The 16,160-nt window shown below is 44.4% G+C and overlaps 1 protein-coding gene and 2 non-coding genes across 15 annotated transcripts in view; 2 read left to right on the forward strand and 1 right to left on the reverse strand.

Moving 5' to 3' along the window:
• Positions 1-4,462: 4,462 nt before the first annotated feature.
• TRRAP (transformation/transcription domain associated protein) overlaps positions 4,463-16,160 on the forward strand; it is a 115,941-nt gene continuing 104,243 nt past the window's right edge. For 8 of the 13 annotated variants that reach the window (XM_075995291.1, XM_075995298.1, XM_075995296.1 and 5 more), the window contains exons 1-6: positions 4,469-4,562; positions 6,589-6,750; positions 7,155-7,204; positions 12,825-12,935; positions 13,954-14,058; positions 15,088-15,171. In XM_075995291.1, the coding sequence (XP_075851406.1) occupies positions 6,651-6,750; positions 7,155-7,204; positions 12,825-12,935; positions 13,954-14,058; positions 15,088-15,171 (450 nt within the window). In that variant the 5' untranslated portion in view covers positions 4,469-4,562; positions 6,589-6,650. Of the gene's footprint in view, positions 4,563-4,814; positions 5,017-5,093; positions 5,345-6,588; positions 6,751-7,154; positions 7,205-12,824; positions 12,936-13,953; positions 14,059-15,087; positions 15,172-16,160 lie in introns of those variants that run through there. The other 5 variants (XM_075995297.1, XM_020281534.2, XM_075995301.1 and 2 more) reach the window with 3 other exon arrangements.
• On the forward strand, positions 6,880-7,071 carry LOC142862524 (small nucleolar RNA ZL1). The gene has a single exon (XR_012913608.1). It is a non-coding gene; the product is annotated as a small nucleolar RNA ZL1 (small nucleolar RNA).
• LOC142862517 (small nucleolar RNA U13) lies at positions 9,233-9,336 on the reverse strand. The gene has a single exon (XR_012913603.1). It is a non-coding gene; the product is annotated as a small nucleolar RNA U13 (small nucleolar RNA).

Raw genomic sequence — 16,160 nt, forward strand, 5'->3', positions numbered from 1 at the left:
CTTTTGGACTCTCACAGCACCCGTCCCTGTTCCGTCTCATAACAGGCCCAGAAGCCCCTTTATTCCAGAGTCCTGCAGGGAATGTCTGATGGCAGAGGGGCAGGAAATCCTTTCAGAAAGCCAGCTTTTCTAAATTAATGTTGTTGACTAGAAATATAATTTGAGCCATGTATGTCATTTTAAATTTTCTAGTAGCCACATTTTAAAAAGGAAAAAGAAACAGGTGAAATTAATTTTAATGCTGTATTTTACTCAATATATTCAAAATATCATTTCCATGTGTAATCAGTATTAAAATTATCAATGAGATATTTTACCTCCTTTTCTTCATCCTAAGTCTTCACCACCTGGTGTGCCATTTATATTTGGAAAACGTCTCCATTCAGACGTGTGGCTGGTCTACTGAAGTGGAAAGCACAGTTTTAAACTGTCTGAGTATAAATGCATCTTGCCATCCCAAGGGTCATTTTTCCACAAATTCTCACAGTCTAGGCTACACAGACCACATGTACCTCTTACTGCAGTGACTCTGACTCTACTCCCAGCATCCTGGCCTGGTGTACCTGCCTGCCTTCAACTTAGTATATGGTTTGGTACAAAGTATTTGCTTGTTAAATGGCTGAAGGAAAAGGATGAACGGTTCTTTTGGAAATTCCCCCAAGCCCTGGAACATGAATCAGTGAAAGTTCATGTGGACAACCATTTGTTAGTGCCTCCTCCTCCGTGCTGGCCCCTGGGGCTGCTTTCATGGACATTATCTCATGGGATCCCTGCAATGGCACACAGAGGAGACATCCTCTCCTCTGGTGAGGTGAACATTGGCCACAACACACACAGAGGGCAGCCATAATGGGGGGTTGCCTGGGGCCATACAGCCAGAACAGCAGCCACAGGCAACCTCTGGAACCCAGAGATAGATAAGAAGTTGTGGACAGTAAAAGCTCATTCACTGGCTCTGAGGTGTGTGGCCTGCTTTGGTTAATTACATTTTTCTGCGTAATGGAACGTTCCCACTTCGTCAATTCCTGCCAATGAAAATCTTTCTAAAGCTTGTTGGTTGATCTGTTGGCTCTAGCAAGGTGGTATAACTGAAGCTCCTTTGGTAATGGAAGGGCGGCAGCCCCATGGTCCATATTCCTACCACATGTCCTCATTGTCCTGCACAGGGCATGCAACTGTGGGAGGTGGGGGCCCTGGCCAGATAACAATGACTCCAAGAGCACCTTGCTTTTAGGGCTAAATCCTGGGATAGTTTGGGAGGCGGAAGAGGTTTGTGAAATGGAGTTCCCTTTGTTGAATTCAGGGCCTCAGCTCTGTCAGAGTACTGGATTTGTCAGACCTTAGGACACCCAGTTGCCCTGTTGAAACCCATAATCAATCCGGGGAGGTGCCGGGTGCCGGGTGATCACAGGAAAGGTTCTTTGCAGGGGTGGAACCCACAGGGCCAGGCTCTGGGGAGCCCAAGGTGCAAGGCAAAGGCAAGCAGAGACTCCAGCATGTAGTGGAGGAGGGAGAGCCTCTGGGTGGCTCTCAAAGGGTCGTGCTGAGACTTTGTGCCCTGACTCACTCTGTGATGGAGACCACCTGTGCAGATTGTTCATGCCCACCACAGTGGATATTTTGGAACTCCCTGCACTCTCCTTTCTAATGTTCCAGTGGACTCCTACCTTAGGGAGGGCATTATTCCAGGCAGGGTACCCATTTGTTCATTTGCTTAATAAACATCTGTTATGGGCTGAATGGTTGTTGCTCTCAAAATTCCTACATTAAAGCCCTAACCCTAAAGTGACTATATTTGGGACAGGGCCCTTAAAGAGGTAATTTAGGCTAAATCAGGTCATAAGGGTGAGGCCCTTATAAGAAGAGGAATAAGGCAGGGTGCAGTGGCTCACACCCATAATCCCAATACTCTGGAAGGCCCAGGTGGGATCACATGAGCTCAGGTGTTCGAGACCAGCCTGAGCAAGGGTGAGACCCCCATCTCTACTAAAATAGAAAAATTAGCAGGCATCTTGGGGCATGCTAGTAGTCCCAGCTACTCAGAAGGCTGAGGCAGAAGGATCACTTAAGCCCAGGAGTTTGAGGTTGCTGTGAGCTATGATGACGTCACTGCACACTACCCGATGACAGAGCGAGACTCTGTCTCAAAAAAAAAAAAAAGAAAAGAAAAATAGCCAGGAGAGGTGGCACATGCCTATAGTCCCTGCTACTTAGGTGGTTGAGGCAGGAGGATGGCTTGAGCCCAAGAGTTCGAGGCTGTCATGGGCTATGATTGTGACTGTGAACAGTCTGGGCCACATGGCAACACTCCATCTCTGAAATAAAGAAAAAAAGAGGAAAACCCACCAGACCTCTTTCTTTTTCTTTCTCTTTCTCTTTTTCCCAACGTGCCCACAATGAAGAGGTCATGTGAGCATGCAGTGAGATGGTGGCTGCCTACAAGCCCAGAGAAGAGGCCTCAGAGTGAAACCTACCTTGCTGATAATTGATCTGGGCCAGCCTCTGGAACTGTTGCTAAGCCACCCAGTCTGTAGTGTTATGTTATGGCAGCCCTAGCAGATCAAGACAATACCCAATGGGCAATGGGAATACCTTGGTGAACAAAGACAGAAAAGGAGGGGAAACAGATGATAAATGAGTAAATAAATAATTTCAGATTGTGAGGTTATGGGGGAAACAATATCATGAGAGACAGGATGTGGGAGAAGTTTTCTCCCATATTTCCTCTTATGGAAGGGCTCTTTGAGGTGACATTTGATCTGGGCAAGGATGACAAGGAGCCAGCTCTGTGACTCTGAGAGAACATTGCAGATGGGAGAACTGGCTGCAAAGGTCCTAAGCCAGGAACAATGTGGGTAGGTATGAGGCACTGGAAGGCCACTGTGGCAGGAACGTGATGAATGAGGGATGAGCTCAGAGGTGAGCAGACCCAGGTGATGAGGGTGTGTTGGGAAGTCTTCACAGGGTTTTAAGCAGAGGATGGAACATGATCTCATTTACCCAATAGGGATGAAGTTGACTGTCCCTAACCTCTAATTTAGGAGACAGACAAGAAAAAAGGCAAAAAATCATGACAGTGTGCTGGGTATTTTGATAGAAGCTCAGGACACAGGGAAGTGCAGCAATTTTGTCAATGTTTATGGCTGGACCCAACTATAGATCTTAATAGTATGTGGTTAAGATGAAACTTATAAAAAAAATTGTCTACTACTTTTTCTCTCTGCCTGTCTCCCACCCCCAAACAATATTAAACAACCCTGAGCAACTGATTTCAGCCCCAGATTTTTCACTTTTCCTCAACTTTGGATCTCCTACATTTTGGGTTGGTGGCAGTGGGAGCACAGAGGATTTTGCTTGCAAACAGGCAACCTCCACAAGGTGTTCTGACCCATTTTATTTCTCCTGGGGCAGAAATAATTGAAGCTAAAAACAACCACTCACAATCGCAACATTTCAGCTGTGGTTTGTTCTTAAGTGGCAACATTAAAACAAGCAAGGAGCATGTATCAGAATGGGCTCCTTTCCTCCAGGGTATTTGTGGGCTTGCAAGCTCTGTTTATTGCACGGGTGTGAAATGTATCTATCTGGGAAGGTAACACAACTATTTTGGTGGGTTAGCGATGATGGGGTGGGGGTGGGGGGTAGGTACAGGAAGGTCAGGAGGTGAAGCTAGAGCCTGGAGGTGCTGGAGTTCAGGTCATATTGTCATGCTCTGTCCATCTAACGTGGTAATCATGGGTTGGGTTGACAGAAACACCTCGCTAGTCAACTGCTCTCATGGATGGTGTGTGTAGGTGAGACCTGACAGTACTTTTCCCTTTTGAGGAGCCTTTTGGTGTGGCCCATGCCTCCTCAGCTGGGTATCAGGGCGTTCTGCCCCACTCCCCACGCGGTCTATTCATTGCTCTGGCCTGGTCCTAGGCTGCTGTCCACCTAGTTTTGCCCCAGTTAGATCCAGCCTCTGGCAGATGCAGCTGCAAAACAAATGGGTCTTTCTGCAGCCACCTCCGGGGCGGAACACCTGGGCTCTATTTTGCTATTTTGTTTCTTCGCCTTTCCAAAAACCCTCCTTGCCTCCTCCTCTATCTGCGGGCTAAGAAGAGCTCCAGGAAGGTAGTGGGGCAGAAAACCCCGGCCTGCCTGCCACCAGCCGTGGCCTCTACCGGGGCTGACAGCCGCCAACTCGGGAAGCTGCCCGGGTGCCCACCGCCCCACAGCAGCCCCTGCGCCTTTCCCACAGCCTGGCGCCTGCGAGGAGTTTAGGAACAGGAGGAGCCCAAAGCAGTTCGGGACCTGCACGCCCGGCACCTCGGCGGCGGCCCAGTCCAAGGCGCGGGTTTAAAGGACCGACGGGCCACCCGGACCGCGGACGCCCCTCCCCGCTCCCGCCGCCCGCCCAGGCCGCACCCACTTGGGGGCGGCGCGCCGGGCCTAGTTCTCGGTCGGCGGGCGCGGCCGCTTTAAGCGGGGGTGGGACTGCGCGCGGCGGAGCAGCGGCGGCGGCGAGGGCTTCGCCGGAGGTGGCGCGCCGGGGCTGCAGGAGGCCGGCCGCCGAGGCCGGGGTAAGCGCGGGCGGCCGAACGGCCCTGGGAGGCGCGCGCGTCCCCCGGGCATGGGGAGGCCTCTGCGGCGCGGCGGCTCCGCGGAGGGATGGAGCGGGGGTTCGAACGTCCCGGGCTCTCGTAAGGCCTCCGCTGGAGCCCGCGCCGGGCGCCGGGGCCGTAGGCGGTCCTCAGACCTGCGCGGTTCCTGGCGGAGCCGGGAGGAAGCGATGGGAGGCGCAGGGCTAGCGGGCGCGAGGATTGGCCCTCGGCGCTCGCCGTAGCACGGCCTGGGAGGCAGTCGCGGAGTGCCTGGGACCGTGACAAAAGGAGGGAACCGGAGGGCCGTTTGCGATCGGAGGGGTCGGGCGAGGGGTTGGGGTCCCGTCCCACAAAAGGTGCTCTGGGGCCAGCCTGGCACCTCCCGGCCTCCACGCAGACACCTGGCTCGCCAGGCCCGACGCGGACAGCGAAGGTAGCGGCGACGACAGCGCCCCCTCTGGCTCGGCGGCGCCGCCTCAGGCTGGGCTCGGCGGGTCTCTGCGCGGCGGGGCGGGGCCGGCGGGGCCGTTTGCCCGGAGTGTCGGCGCAGGGCCGCCAGGGCCTTCCCACCTCGGCCTGGGCGCCGGGGGCTCGCTGGCAGCCAGGCCTGGGCCCTCGGCCTCCGGCGTCTTCGAGCCGCTTTCCAACAGACAGGCGGAACGGGACGTTTCCCTCGTCAGGGGCCCCAGGCCCTGCGGGAGGCAGAGCCTGGCTTCTCGGGGCCCCGAGAAAAGGCAGAGTTGACGACCGTGAAAATAGGGGTCTGAGCCTGTAAAAAGTTTGGGCAGTACTAGGGGGTTCTTAGGCAGGGAGAGGCCGTGACCCTGAATCTTGGGTCCCCTGGGATGGGGAACAGGGTGTGGGGCCTCCTGTTCTTGCAGGAGGGAGTATGACCTGAAAGAGGCCAAGTCACCCTCGCCTTGGTTTCCTTAGTGACTTCTGTCCTGAACCAGAGGATTGGGGCTTCTGGTGGGCTGATCGACCACAGCTGTGGGCATCCTCGCTGCATGGAATACGTGTTTTTCATATGTCAGAGTGTCTGGAAGGAGCTCTCTGGTGTCAGGGTGGCCCAATCGCCCGTGTCATCTGCAAGGGAGTGTATCCGGCAGGGCAGGGCCTTTTGGAAGGTCTGCAGAGGAGTTATTGGTGTGTCTGTTGAAGAAAGAAAACTAAACCTTGAAACCCCCTCTTAATGCAGAGTGAAATTATGCAAGGAGGATGGGTAAAAGCAATTTACCCAGTTCTCTGGACACTGTGACAGCTCTTAAAATAGAAACCAAGTCTCCATCTACATGTCAGCTCAAGCAGCAGTTCTCAAAATATGGTCATCAGCCTGTTCCTGACTCACTGAAGTGCTTTTTGAAGCATTTATTCATTCAAGGAACATTTTTTGAGTGCCTGTGTGCCAGCTGCAAACAATCACCTAGGGCAGCGCTTGCTGAACCACAGTTGGCAGGCCAAATCAGCCTGCTCCCTGTTTTTATACAGCCCGTGAACTTAGAATGGTTTTTATGTTTTTAAATGGCTGGGGGGAGAAAAGGAAGAATAATATTTCAAGATGAATGAGAATTATGTGAAATTCAAATTTCAGCATCCATAAATAAAGTTTTATTGGAAGACAGCCTCACTTGTTCATTTACATGTTGTCTGTGACTGCTTTCTGGCTACAACAGAGCTGAGTAGTTGTGACAGAGACTTTATGCCCACAAAGACTAAAATATTTACTATCTGGTTCTTTACAGAAAATGTTTGCCAACCCCTGACTTAGGGAAAGAGGGAAATACCATAGGAAAGAAAAGCTTCTGTGTATAAAAATTATGTTTTGTAATTAATAGACAAAATGGATTTGGATACATTTTACATTCAAAAAAGCAGAAGGAATAGTGTTATATTGTGGATTAATGCAGAAGTACTTAGATGAATATAGGCATTTAGGTAAGATTTTCATAGAGATTGTGAGCCCATGCTGTTTATAAGTTAGCTAACCATATGCTTCTTTTCCTAGGCTGAGTGAACTCATGGACCTGATACTTTTCTCTTGAGAAACAAACTAGCTCAAAAGAAAAAATGGCATTTGTTGCAACACAAGGGGCCACTGTGGTTGACCAAACCACTCTGATGAAAAAGTACCTTCAGTTTGTGGCAGCTCTCACAGATGTAAATACACGTGAGTTGGTCATTTTTGTCATTAAGAAATGCGTTGATAATGACTCGTTCATATCAGTTCAAATGATGTGCACTTTGACATAAATAGTAACATTAACTTTTATTCTTGTTTTCCCCTGCCCTACCTTATAGAGAAGCAAAGTGATGAGCAATACTGGCTGGAGCCCCAAAGAGGCACGTGTGTGTCTGTGTGTATCTGTATCTTTGTCTGTGCATGCACATGTATGTCTGATAGTATGAATGTGTGTGACTGGGTGTAGGGAACTAGCTATGTGCCTTCCATTGGGCCATGACAGTCAAACTGATAAGATCTGATTGCTTCTCTGAAATTATTAAATCTAGTAATTTTAGGAAGGACCTTAACATAATTTCAATAATCTGATGGGGATTTTTTGCCATTTACAGCTGATGAAACAAAGTTAAAAATGATGCAAGAAGTTAGTGAAAATTTTGAGGTATGAACTTTATATTTTATCTTTTGCGTTTTGAGGTAAACATTCTTGTGCACTTTCCTGTTGCTGTTCTGTTAGTCTTCTTACTAGTAACTAAAAAGTCATTGTCTTAATTTAATTTATTTCAAAACTGAAAAGTTGTACACAGTGTTGTCTACCTTCACACTAGTCATGGTGAACTATGTTGAGGAATATTGGGTTTAGCTTTAACATTTTTTCATTTTTAAATATGGTAGCTTTTCAAGGCATGTACTCTCAGGATGTACTCAAACTTATGTCGTAACTTTGTTGTATTCAGGTAATTCATGCTATGATATGATGGAATGAGATCTGGACGTCAGTTCTGGCTCTGCTACTTAGGACTTCTGTGACCTTGATCAAACAGTTTTTCTCTCCTGGACTTCACATTCTATAATTGCATTATTGTCCCACAGGTCCATCAGTCTCTGTTCTTTTTTTTTTTTTTTTTTTTTGAGACAGAATCTCACTTTGTTGCCCAGGCTAGAGTGAGTGCTGTGGCATCAGCCTAGCTCACAGCAACCTCAAATTCCTGGGCTCAAGCGATCCTGCTGCCTCAGCCTCCTGAGTAGCTGGGACTATAGGCATGTGCCACCATGCCCGGCTAATTTTTTTATATATATTTTAGTTGGCCATTTAATTTCTTTCTATTTATAATAGAGACAGGGTCTTGCCCTTGCTCGGGCTGGTTTCGAACTCCTGAGCTTGAGCAGTCCACCTGCCTCGGCCTCCCAGAGTGCTAGGATTACAGACGTGAGCCACTGCTCCCGGCCCTCTGTTCTTTTTTCTTCAGTCTTATTTCTGTCCTTTAGATTGGATAATTTCTATTGATCTCTCCAAGTTCACTGACTTTGTCATCTCTAATCTGCTAGGTTTCAAAAACAATTTTCAATTTTTTGTATTTTTAAATTTCAGTTATTGTACTTTTATTTCTAGAATTTCCATAGTTTTGTATAGGTTTTATTTCCTTGCAGATTCCCTGTGTTCATTGATTAAGATTATATTCTTTTATTTTTGAACACATTTACTGTATAAAGGCTGCTTTAAAGTCTTCATCTACTAAATCCAACATTTGAGCTATCTCAGGGTCAATTTCTATTGGCTGTGGGTCACATTATCCTGTTTCTCTGCTTGTCTAGTAATTTTTTATTATACAGCAGACATTATATGTGAAATGTTGGGACTCTAGATTCTGTTATCTCTGAAGTGTGTTGATATTTTTGTAATAGGTAGTTCAGTTGCCAGCTCATCTCCTTCTCAGATCTTGTGTAGGCTTGGTTTTATCCTTTGATAAGGAGGATCTGTGCATAGCCCAGGGTGTTTCCAAAGTCTCTAACTTGATGGGCTTCAACCTCTAAACTCTGTCTCCCTGTGGATCTTATCAGAGGTTGATTTTAGGCCTTGTTCTAGGGCGTGGTCCTTCCTCAGCTGGATGTCTGATGCTGGGGTGTGGTATCCCAAGATACTAAGTAGATCTTTGCACTCTGGCTATGCTAAATCGCACATTCTCTAACATTGCTACACATTGTGCTGGTATCTTTGTTCATCTCTGAATTCTAAAGCGGACACTCTCTGGTAAGCTTTAGGTAGTGTTACCCTGTGTATGTGCAGCCCAGCCCTCAGTCAGGGCCTTGTGGGAGCCCACCTCTCTCCCCTGCTCTGTGGTTAGTTTTTCTCTGGTGCTCTGCCCTGCAGCTTCCATCCATTTCAGCTGCCCTGAATTCATGTTTGCCTCCTCAGCTCAGCAGGCCTGTTCTCTATTTGGACCCAGCATGCTGAACCCTAGTCACCTAGATCACCTAGGCAGAGTGCTGTGGTGATCATGAGGCTCAACGTGACTCTCCCTCCTCTTGGGAATCATGGTTTTATGCTGCCTCTTGTCCAACCCCTGAGAAAAGTTATCTCATCTTTTGCCCAACTTTATGGTTCACCTGGGAGCCAATTAGTCTCATAGATGAGAAAGTCACATTTCTTATTTTTACTTATTTTTTATTTATTTTTAAACTTTTTTCATGTCAGATGGGTAATGTGCCAACAGCATAACAAGGTTTAAGGGAGGCACATCTTACATGTAAGCATGAAACCTCAGTCGTCATGCCTATGAACTACAAAAGGACCACATTTTTTATTTTTAATGTGGGGGATAGTAAAACCTTTTTCACAGAGTTAATAAGGTTAAGAACAACAGAATGTTTCCTAGCCTATGCATGATATTTTGAATTAATAAACATTAAATAAATGCTAGGTGGGATTGAGTCAGATACCCTACTGTCTGTAGTGATGTATAGTATTTTATTTTCTTTTATTTTTTGAGACAGAGTCTCACTCTATTCCCCTGAGTAGAGTGCTGTGGCATCAGCCTAGCTCACAGCAACCTCAAACTCCTGGGCTAGTTTTTTTTTTAAATAGACATTTTCAGAGACTTGTTGCCTTGAGCCAGGCTAGGAAAAAAATACTGAGATACTTAGAGAACTAGCTAAAGAGCTTTCTCTTCTGCCCAAGCTGCTAAAGCAAGCTGTTAAAAAATATATATAAAAAGAGGTGGGAGGCGGAAGAGATTAAACTTACCTTCTGCATTTTATTGGAAGAATGATCTGAGGGAGCCGGAGTCCTAGCAGGTTGATTTGAGAAGCTGAAATCATGGGGGTGTGTGTGAACCTGCAGGAACAAGCACATGGGCCAAGCCTCTGAGTGTGGCTTAGGGCTATCTAGATTAAGTGTCTGGCTTTACTCTCCTTTTTCGTATCTGCAGTTCACAAGTTAGTTCCTGTCTTTTGATCTCAGAGGCATTGATTGAATTAACAGAATTAAAAGTTAGTGAGGCCAGGTGTGAGTGGTGGCTCACACCTGTAACCCTAGCATTCTGGGAAGTCATGGGGGGCGGATCTTTTGAGCTCAGGAGTTGGAGACCAGCCTGAGCGAGGCCCAGTCTCTACTAAAAATAGAAACTAATTGACCAACTAAAAATATATATACAAAAAATCAGCTGGGCATGGTGGCACGTGCCTGTAGTCCCAGCTACTCGGGAGGCTGAGGCAGTAGGATTGCTTGAGCCCAGGAGTTTGAGGTTGCTATGAACTAGGCTGACACCACAGCACTCTAGCCTGGGCAATGGAGTGAGACTGTGTCTTAAAAAACAAAACAAAAAAGTTAGTAAAGTATACTTGGGGCTTTTCCAAATAGTGACTTTTGAAATTTATGTATCTAAACATTTACCTTAAAAGAAATTCAGATGACTGAGTTAAATCAAATCAAAGAATTTAATACTAGAATAACCATCAGTAGGCAATTCTAAATTACCACCACTACCACCCTAGAAAAATTTTTAAATGAAGTGAGTGAAATTAAAAAACAAAAACCAAAACCTCCCAGTGATTTCAGGAATCTTAGAGATTCATTTCACTGTCCACTTAGGGATAAAATTCTGGCCTAAGTAATTATCAAATGGACCATCTTTTAAGACAAACCTTTGAGTTAGAAATCATGTGAAAAATTCATCTGAATCAAAAAACTGGATGAGTTGAAATACTGGCAGATACCTGAGCAGCTTATTGAATGAATCTTTTTTTGTTTTTTTGAATTTTTCTTAGAGACTGTTTCGCTGTGTTGCCCTGGGTGGAGTTCTGTGGCTACTCACAGGCACAGTCATAGCGCACTACAGGCTTGATCTCTTGGGCTCAAGTGATCCTTCTGCCTCAGTGTCCCGAGTTGCTGGGAATACTGGTGCATGCTACAGTGCCTGACTGAATGATCCTTTTTATTGGAGAAATTTGGAACTCAGATGTTCGGAGCTGTGTAGTCAGTAGTTAGTATAGATTTATATGTGGATGTGTTTGATTTCTTAATAACCTGGCAGTTAGTTCAGCATTCCAGCATAAATTTTGTCCCTCTTTTCCTTGAATCCTTTTTTTTTTTTTTTGAGACAGAGTCTCGCTTTGTTGCCCAAGCTAGAGTGAGTGCCATGGCGTCAGCCTAGCTCACAGCAACCTCAAACTCCTGGGCTCCAGCAATCCTTCTGCCTCAGCTTCCTGAGTAGCTGGAACTACAGGCGTGCACCACCACACCTGGCTAATTTTTCTGTTTTTAGTTGTCTGGCTAATTTCTTTCTGTTTTTAGTAGAGACAGGGTCTCACTGGTGCGCTGGCAGGTTTCGAACTCCTGACCTCAAGTGATCCTCCTGCCTTGGCCTCCCAGAGTGCTAAGATTATAGGCGTGAGCCACCAAGCCTGGCCATACGAGGTGTTAAGAGAGAAAAAGGACTTGGATTTAGATATACTTGGTTTGAATCCATTTTCAAAACCTTTTTTTCCTCCTCGTCCTTTTTTTTTTTTGAGATAGTCTCACTTTGTTGCCCGGGCTAGAGTGAGTGCCGTGGCATCAGCCTAGCGCACAGCAACCTCAAACTCCTGGGCTCAAGCAATCCTGCTGCCTCAGCCTCCCGAGTAGCTGGGACTACAGGCATGCGCCACCATGCTCGGCTAATTTTTTCTATATATATTAGTTGGTCAATTAATTTCTTTCTATTTATAGTAGAGACAGGGTCTTGCTCTTGCTCAGGCTGGTTTTGAACTCCTGACCTCAAGCAATCTGCCCACCTCGGCCTCCGAGAGTGCTAGGATTACAGGCGTGAACCACCGCGCCCGGCCCCTCCTCCTTCTTTTTGAGACACTGGGGTCTTGATATGTTGCCCAGGCTGGTCTTGAACTCCTGGGCTCAAGCAATCCTCCTGCCTCAGCCTCCTAAGTGGCTGGTATTATAGGCTTGAGCCACCATGCCTGGCTTTAAAACTTTTTAACCTCTTTGAGCCTCTTTCTTTATCTGTGAAATTGAGATAATACTTACCTTTGGGTTGTGGTGAGGAAACCAAGTGAGAACAGATAAAAGGCACATGGCACAGTGTTGGCACCTAAGTGCTCTGTAAATAATAACAGGTAACACTTACTGAGAATTTACAGACTGTGTTACAAGCTTTACATACAGTAACTTATGTTATCTTCACGGTAGTCCAGTAAGGGAAGCAGGAAGTAACATGATATTATTCCCAGAGAGGTTAAGTAACTGTTACTTCCTAAGTGGGATCAAGAAACTGCACTAGTAGCCATTTTATTATACTCTCTCCAAACTCTAGTTTCATTTCCTATTCTTTTAAAATTGGTGCTGGGATAAATGATGGATTAGATTATATTATGATATAATTAATATAGATCTGATTATTAAATTAGCTTTTTAGGTTAAAATAAGGTGTCACTTTGTTAGGTGGTTTTCCAGTTGAAGAAACTGGGATCTAGAAGCTAAATGATTTCTCAGAGGTCTTGTACTTGGGTTGTGGCAGAGCCAGCCTAGAGTGGGCAGGCTCCAAATTCAACATTTTCCAAAGTATTGGAATTTCTAATTTTAACAGTAAATTTTGGTTCTCTTTAATTGGATTTCAGAAGCAGTAATCATTCTAATTTATTTAACATTATCACTGAAGCATCTATAAGTATTAAAAGTTACTATTAGTTCTGCTAAAATGTTTTATATGCCTTTGAGGTTATTATGTGAATTGAAATGAAAATATGTACACATTGCTTAAGGGGCTTTTCTTTTCTTTTTGTATGACTAGAATGTAACGTCATCTCCTCAGTATTCTACATTCCTGGAACATATCATCCCTCGATTTCTTACATTTCTTCAAGATGGGGAAGTTCAGTTTCTTCAGGAGAAACCAGCCCAGGTAATCTGTTCAAAAATATCAGTGAGGAACAAAAAGTCATGCTGTAGGATTGCGAGCATTTATGAGTTAACTGAGAAAACTTAGGGTTCTACTTAAAAATAAAAGAGGTTTTGTCACCAAAGGATAACTTTGTCTAGGACCATTGCCGCCTCACTTAAATGTCTTGGTTTTATTTTGTCCGGGCCATCTCTTTTATGGTTTAAATTATTCACGTTTGCCAACTGAAGATGTATGTGGTTCATGACAGAGAAATTCAAATATATACAAAGGAAGGAATGACCCCACTGTCACCATGCCTATTGAGTAATTCTAATCTTATTAATTTTAGTTCCTGTGGCTCATGGCCAATTTGTTTCATCTGCACACACTCCTACACTCTTTACCCACCCACCATGACTATTTAAATACAGTCCCATCATACCATTTTTCTATAAATATTTCAATATATATCTCTTAATAATAGCTTTTAAAAAACATTGCCATAATACCAGTGAAAGTTTATCAGTAAATAAAGCATTTTTGTATTATACTAGTTCAAAACCTTACAGATTTGGCCTACCTCTTAGTTGTCAGCTGCACAGACAGAATCAGGAAAGCTGAGAACAGCTTAGGACTTAACTAGTCCTTGTGCCCAGGGTAATAGGAGATGGCATCATGGGAGCTAACCCCAGATTGAGAAGGGCGCTCCTAAACTAGGTTCTGTTTGTGTTTCTTGCATCTTGAATGTGTTCCATATTTGCACACTAGTGTCCTTCTGCTGGAAATACTGGTTACATTGTGAAAGAGGAGAAATTGGCTTAGTTGATTTGGTACACAACTGTAGAAGTATTGAAAATAATGATTTGCAGTACATATTTTGGTTTACATTTAAGTAGTTTAAATGGACTGTTTCTAAAATCAGATACATTTTGTAGTATGGTCGTTCAGACAGCTGTGTGATACGTGTAGAATGTGAGAGAATTAATTTGGACCCCTTGGAAGTATTTTTATCTTTACATTTTTTATTTTTCCTTGCCAGCAACTGCGGAAGCTAGTACTTGAAATAATTCATAGAATACCAACCAATGAACATCTTCGTCCTCATACAAAAAATGTTTTGTCTGTGATGTTTCGCTTTTTAGAGGTAACGTTTGAGAATTAATTCTCATTGTATAGCCGTATTTAAAACTTTCAGTGGTTTTCTCATGGTAAAATCTAATATTTTACAACTGTTTCCCTTTCAGTCAAGTTCTGATTCATATGGGTAAAAATTTTTCTTAATGTCCCTTTCCTCCCATTTCCTCAACTTTTTCTAAGAAAGATAACTTAATTGTAGATTGTTTGGGTCACTGAGAAATTGATAAGACATAGTGGAAATCTTTGCAGAATTTGTGGACAGTGAGTTGGGCAGTGGTTGATTAAGAGCACAGGATTCATTTACATGGTGTTTTCCATTGTGTATATCTCAAGCAAGTACTTTACACATAGTAGGTGCTCATAAAAAATATCTCAAATTCTTGGAGCGAATCCATTTGGTACCTGTTAAATTAATCTCTAAAATTATTTTCTTGCTCCTCTCAGTCTTGAGGTGTTCAGAATTCTCTCGTGTTTCTGGGCCCCTCAGAAAGATGAGCTTTGGAATGGGTAAAAGTTGGCTCAGATATTGGCCCTGCCTCTTTATTCACTGTGTCACGTCAGCCACATTGTTGAATTGCTCTGAGGCTTCACTTCCTCATAGGTCAAATATGGCACCCACTACACACAGAGCATTTGTAAAGTGCTTACCAGAGGGTCCAGTCCACGGCGGGGGGGTGGGGGGGTGCTCAATGATTATTCTTTCCTGGTCTCTCAGCAATATTTTCAAACAGTGGAAAGTGTCAATTGGGCCATGAAGTCCTTAGTTCATGGTGGGACTTGTAAAAGCCAGTTGATCTGTCTTCATTGTTATTATTAGAGTTTGCTGGTGGATACCCTTCAGGTGGTCCACAAAAGACCACAAAAGCTTTCTGTCTGGAACAGCTATATTCTGTGGGCTTATGAATTTTCAACACATCAAGTAGAATTTGGTTGATGGAGGATATGTGTTCAGAAAATGCTTAGAAAATTAGTGTTTAATCTTTAAGTCCTCAGAAGTTATAACTTTTTATAAATGCTTTTTTTTTTCTTTTTAAAGACGGAAAATGAAGAAAATGTTCTTATTTGTCTAAGAATAATTATTGAGCTGCACAAACAGTTCAGGCCACCAATCACACAAGAAGTAAGTTGTTTATCTTGATAGCATTTGTAAAGTGTGTCAACAAATCCTTCTGCTGTGTGTATTTTTCTCTTTTAGAGTTGATTGAACATGTGCTGTTTTTAAGTGTAAAAAATACAACCTAAGTTGGAGGCAGTTGTTTATGGGTTTACCAGTGACTTTTTTCCCAGTGTGTATATCAGTACTTCTCTGAATTTGTTCAGTAGATGAACTGACCAGACTGGCAGGTCTGTCTGCTCTGTTCTGGTATTTATATGGTTCACGTGCCAGAAAGTGTCAATCATTTCATGTTGTACAAGAGTGGAGATGTGGGCTCTGAAGTCAGAGTCGGGTTTGAGTCTCAACTCTGCAAGTCAGTAGTTATGTGATGTTGTGTAAGCTCGGAACCTTTGGGAGATTTTTCTGTAAAATGGGGGTAATCATAGCATATACTCAAAATGTTGTTTGAAAATTAGATATAAAAGTTAAAGTTCTTAGTACAATGATTGGCACCTAGCTACAGAGTAAGCAGTAGGTATTCAACATTTGCCAAAATTCGACAGTACCCTCTCTGATGGTGACATTAGTAAATATCTGTTGTAAATTATTTGGAAATTAAAAGCATAATGATGAAATAGAATTCCTATCATCTTAAAAACAATAGTTAATATCTTGGCCGGGTGCTGTGGCTCACGCCTGTAGTGGTAGCACTCTGGGAGGCCAAGGCGGAAGGATTCCTTGAACTCAGGAGTTTGAGACCAGCCTGAGCAAGAGTGAGACCCAGTTTCTACTAAAAATACAAAAATTAGCTGGGCATCATGGCATGAGATTATAGTCCCAGCTACTCCAGAGGCTAAGCCAGGACGATAGATTGAGCCTGGGAGGGTGAGGTTTCAGTGAGCTGCAATGCCGCCACTGCACTCTAGCCAGGGCAACAAAGCGAGACACTGTCGCTAAGAAAAAAAATTTAATGTCTTGGTGATTTTCTTCTTCTTCCTCACCTTAATGTATAT

Source organism: Microcebus murinus, chromosome 19 (genome assembly GCF_040939455.1).
Source record: "Microcebus murinus isolate Inina chromosome 19, M.murinus_Inina_mat1.0, whole genome shotgun sequence".
NCBI classification, from domain to species: domain Eukaryota; kingdom Metazoa; phylum Chordata; class Mammalia; order Primates; family Cheirogaleidae; genus Microcebus; species Microcebus murinus.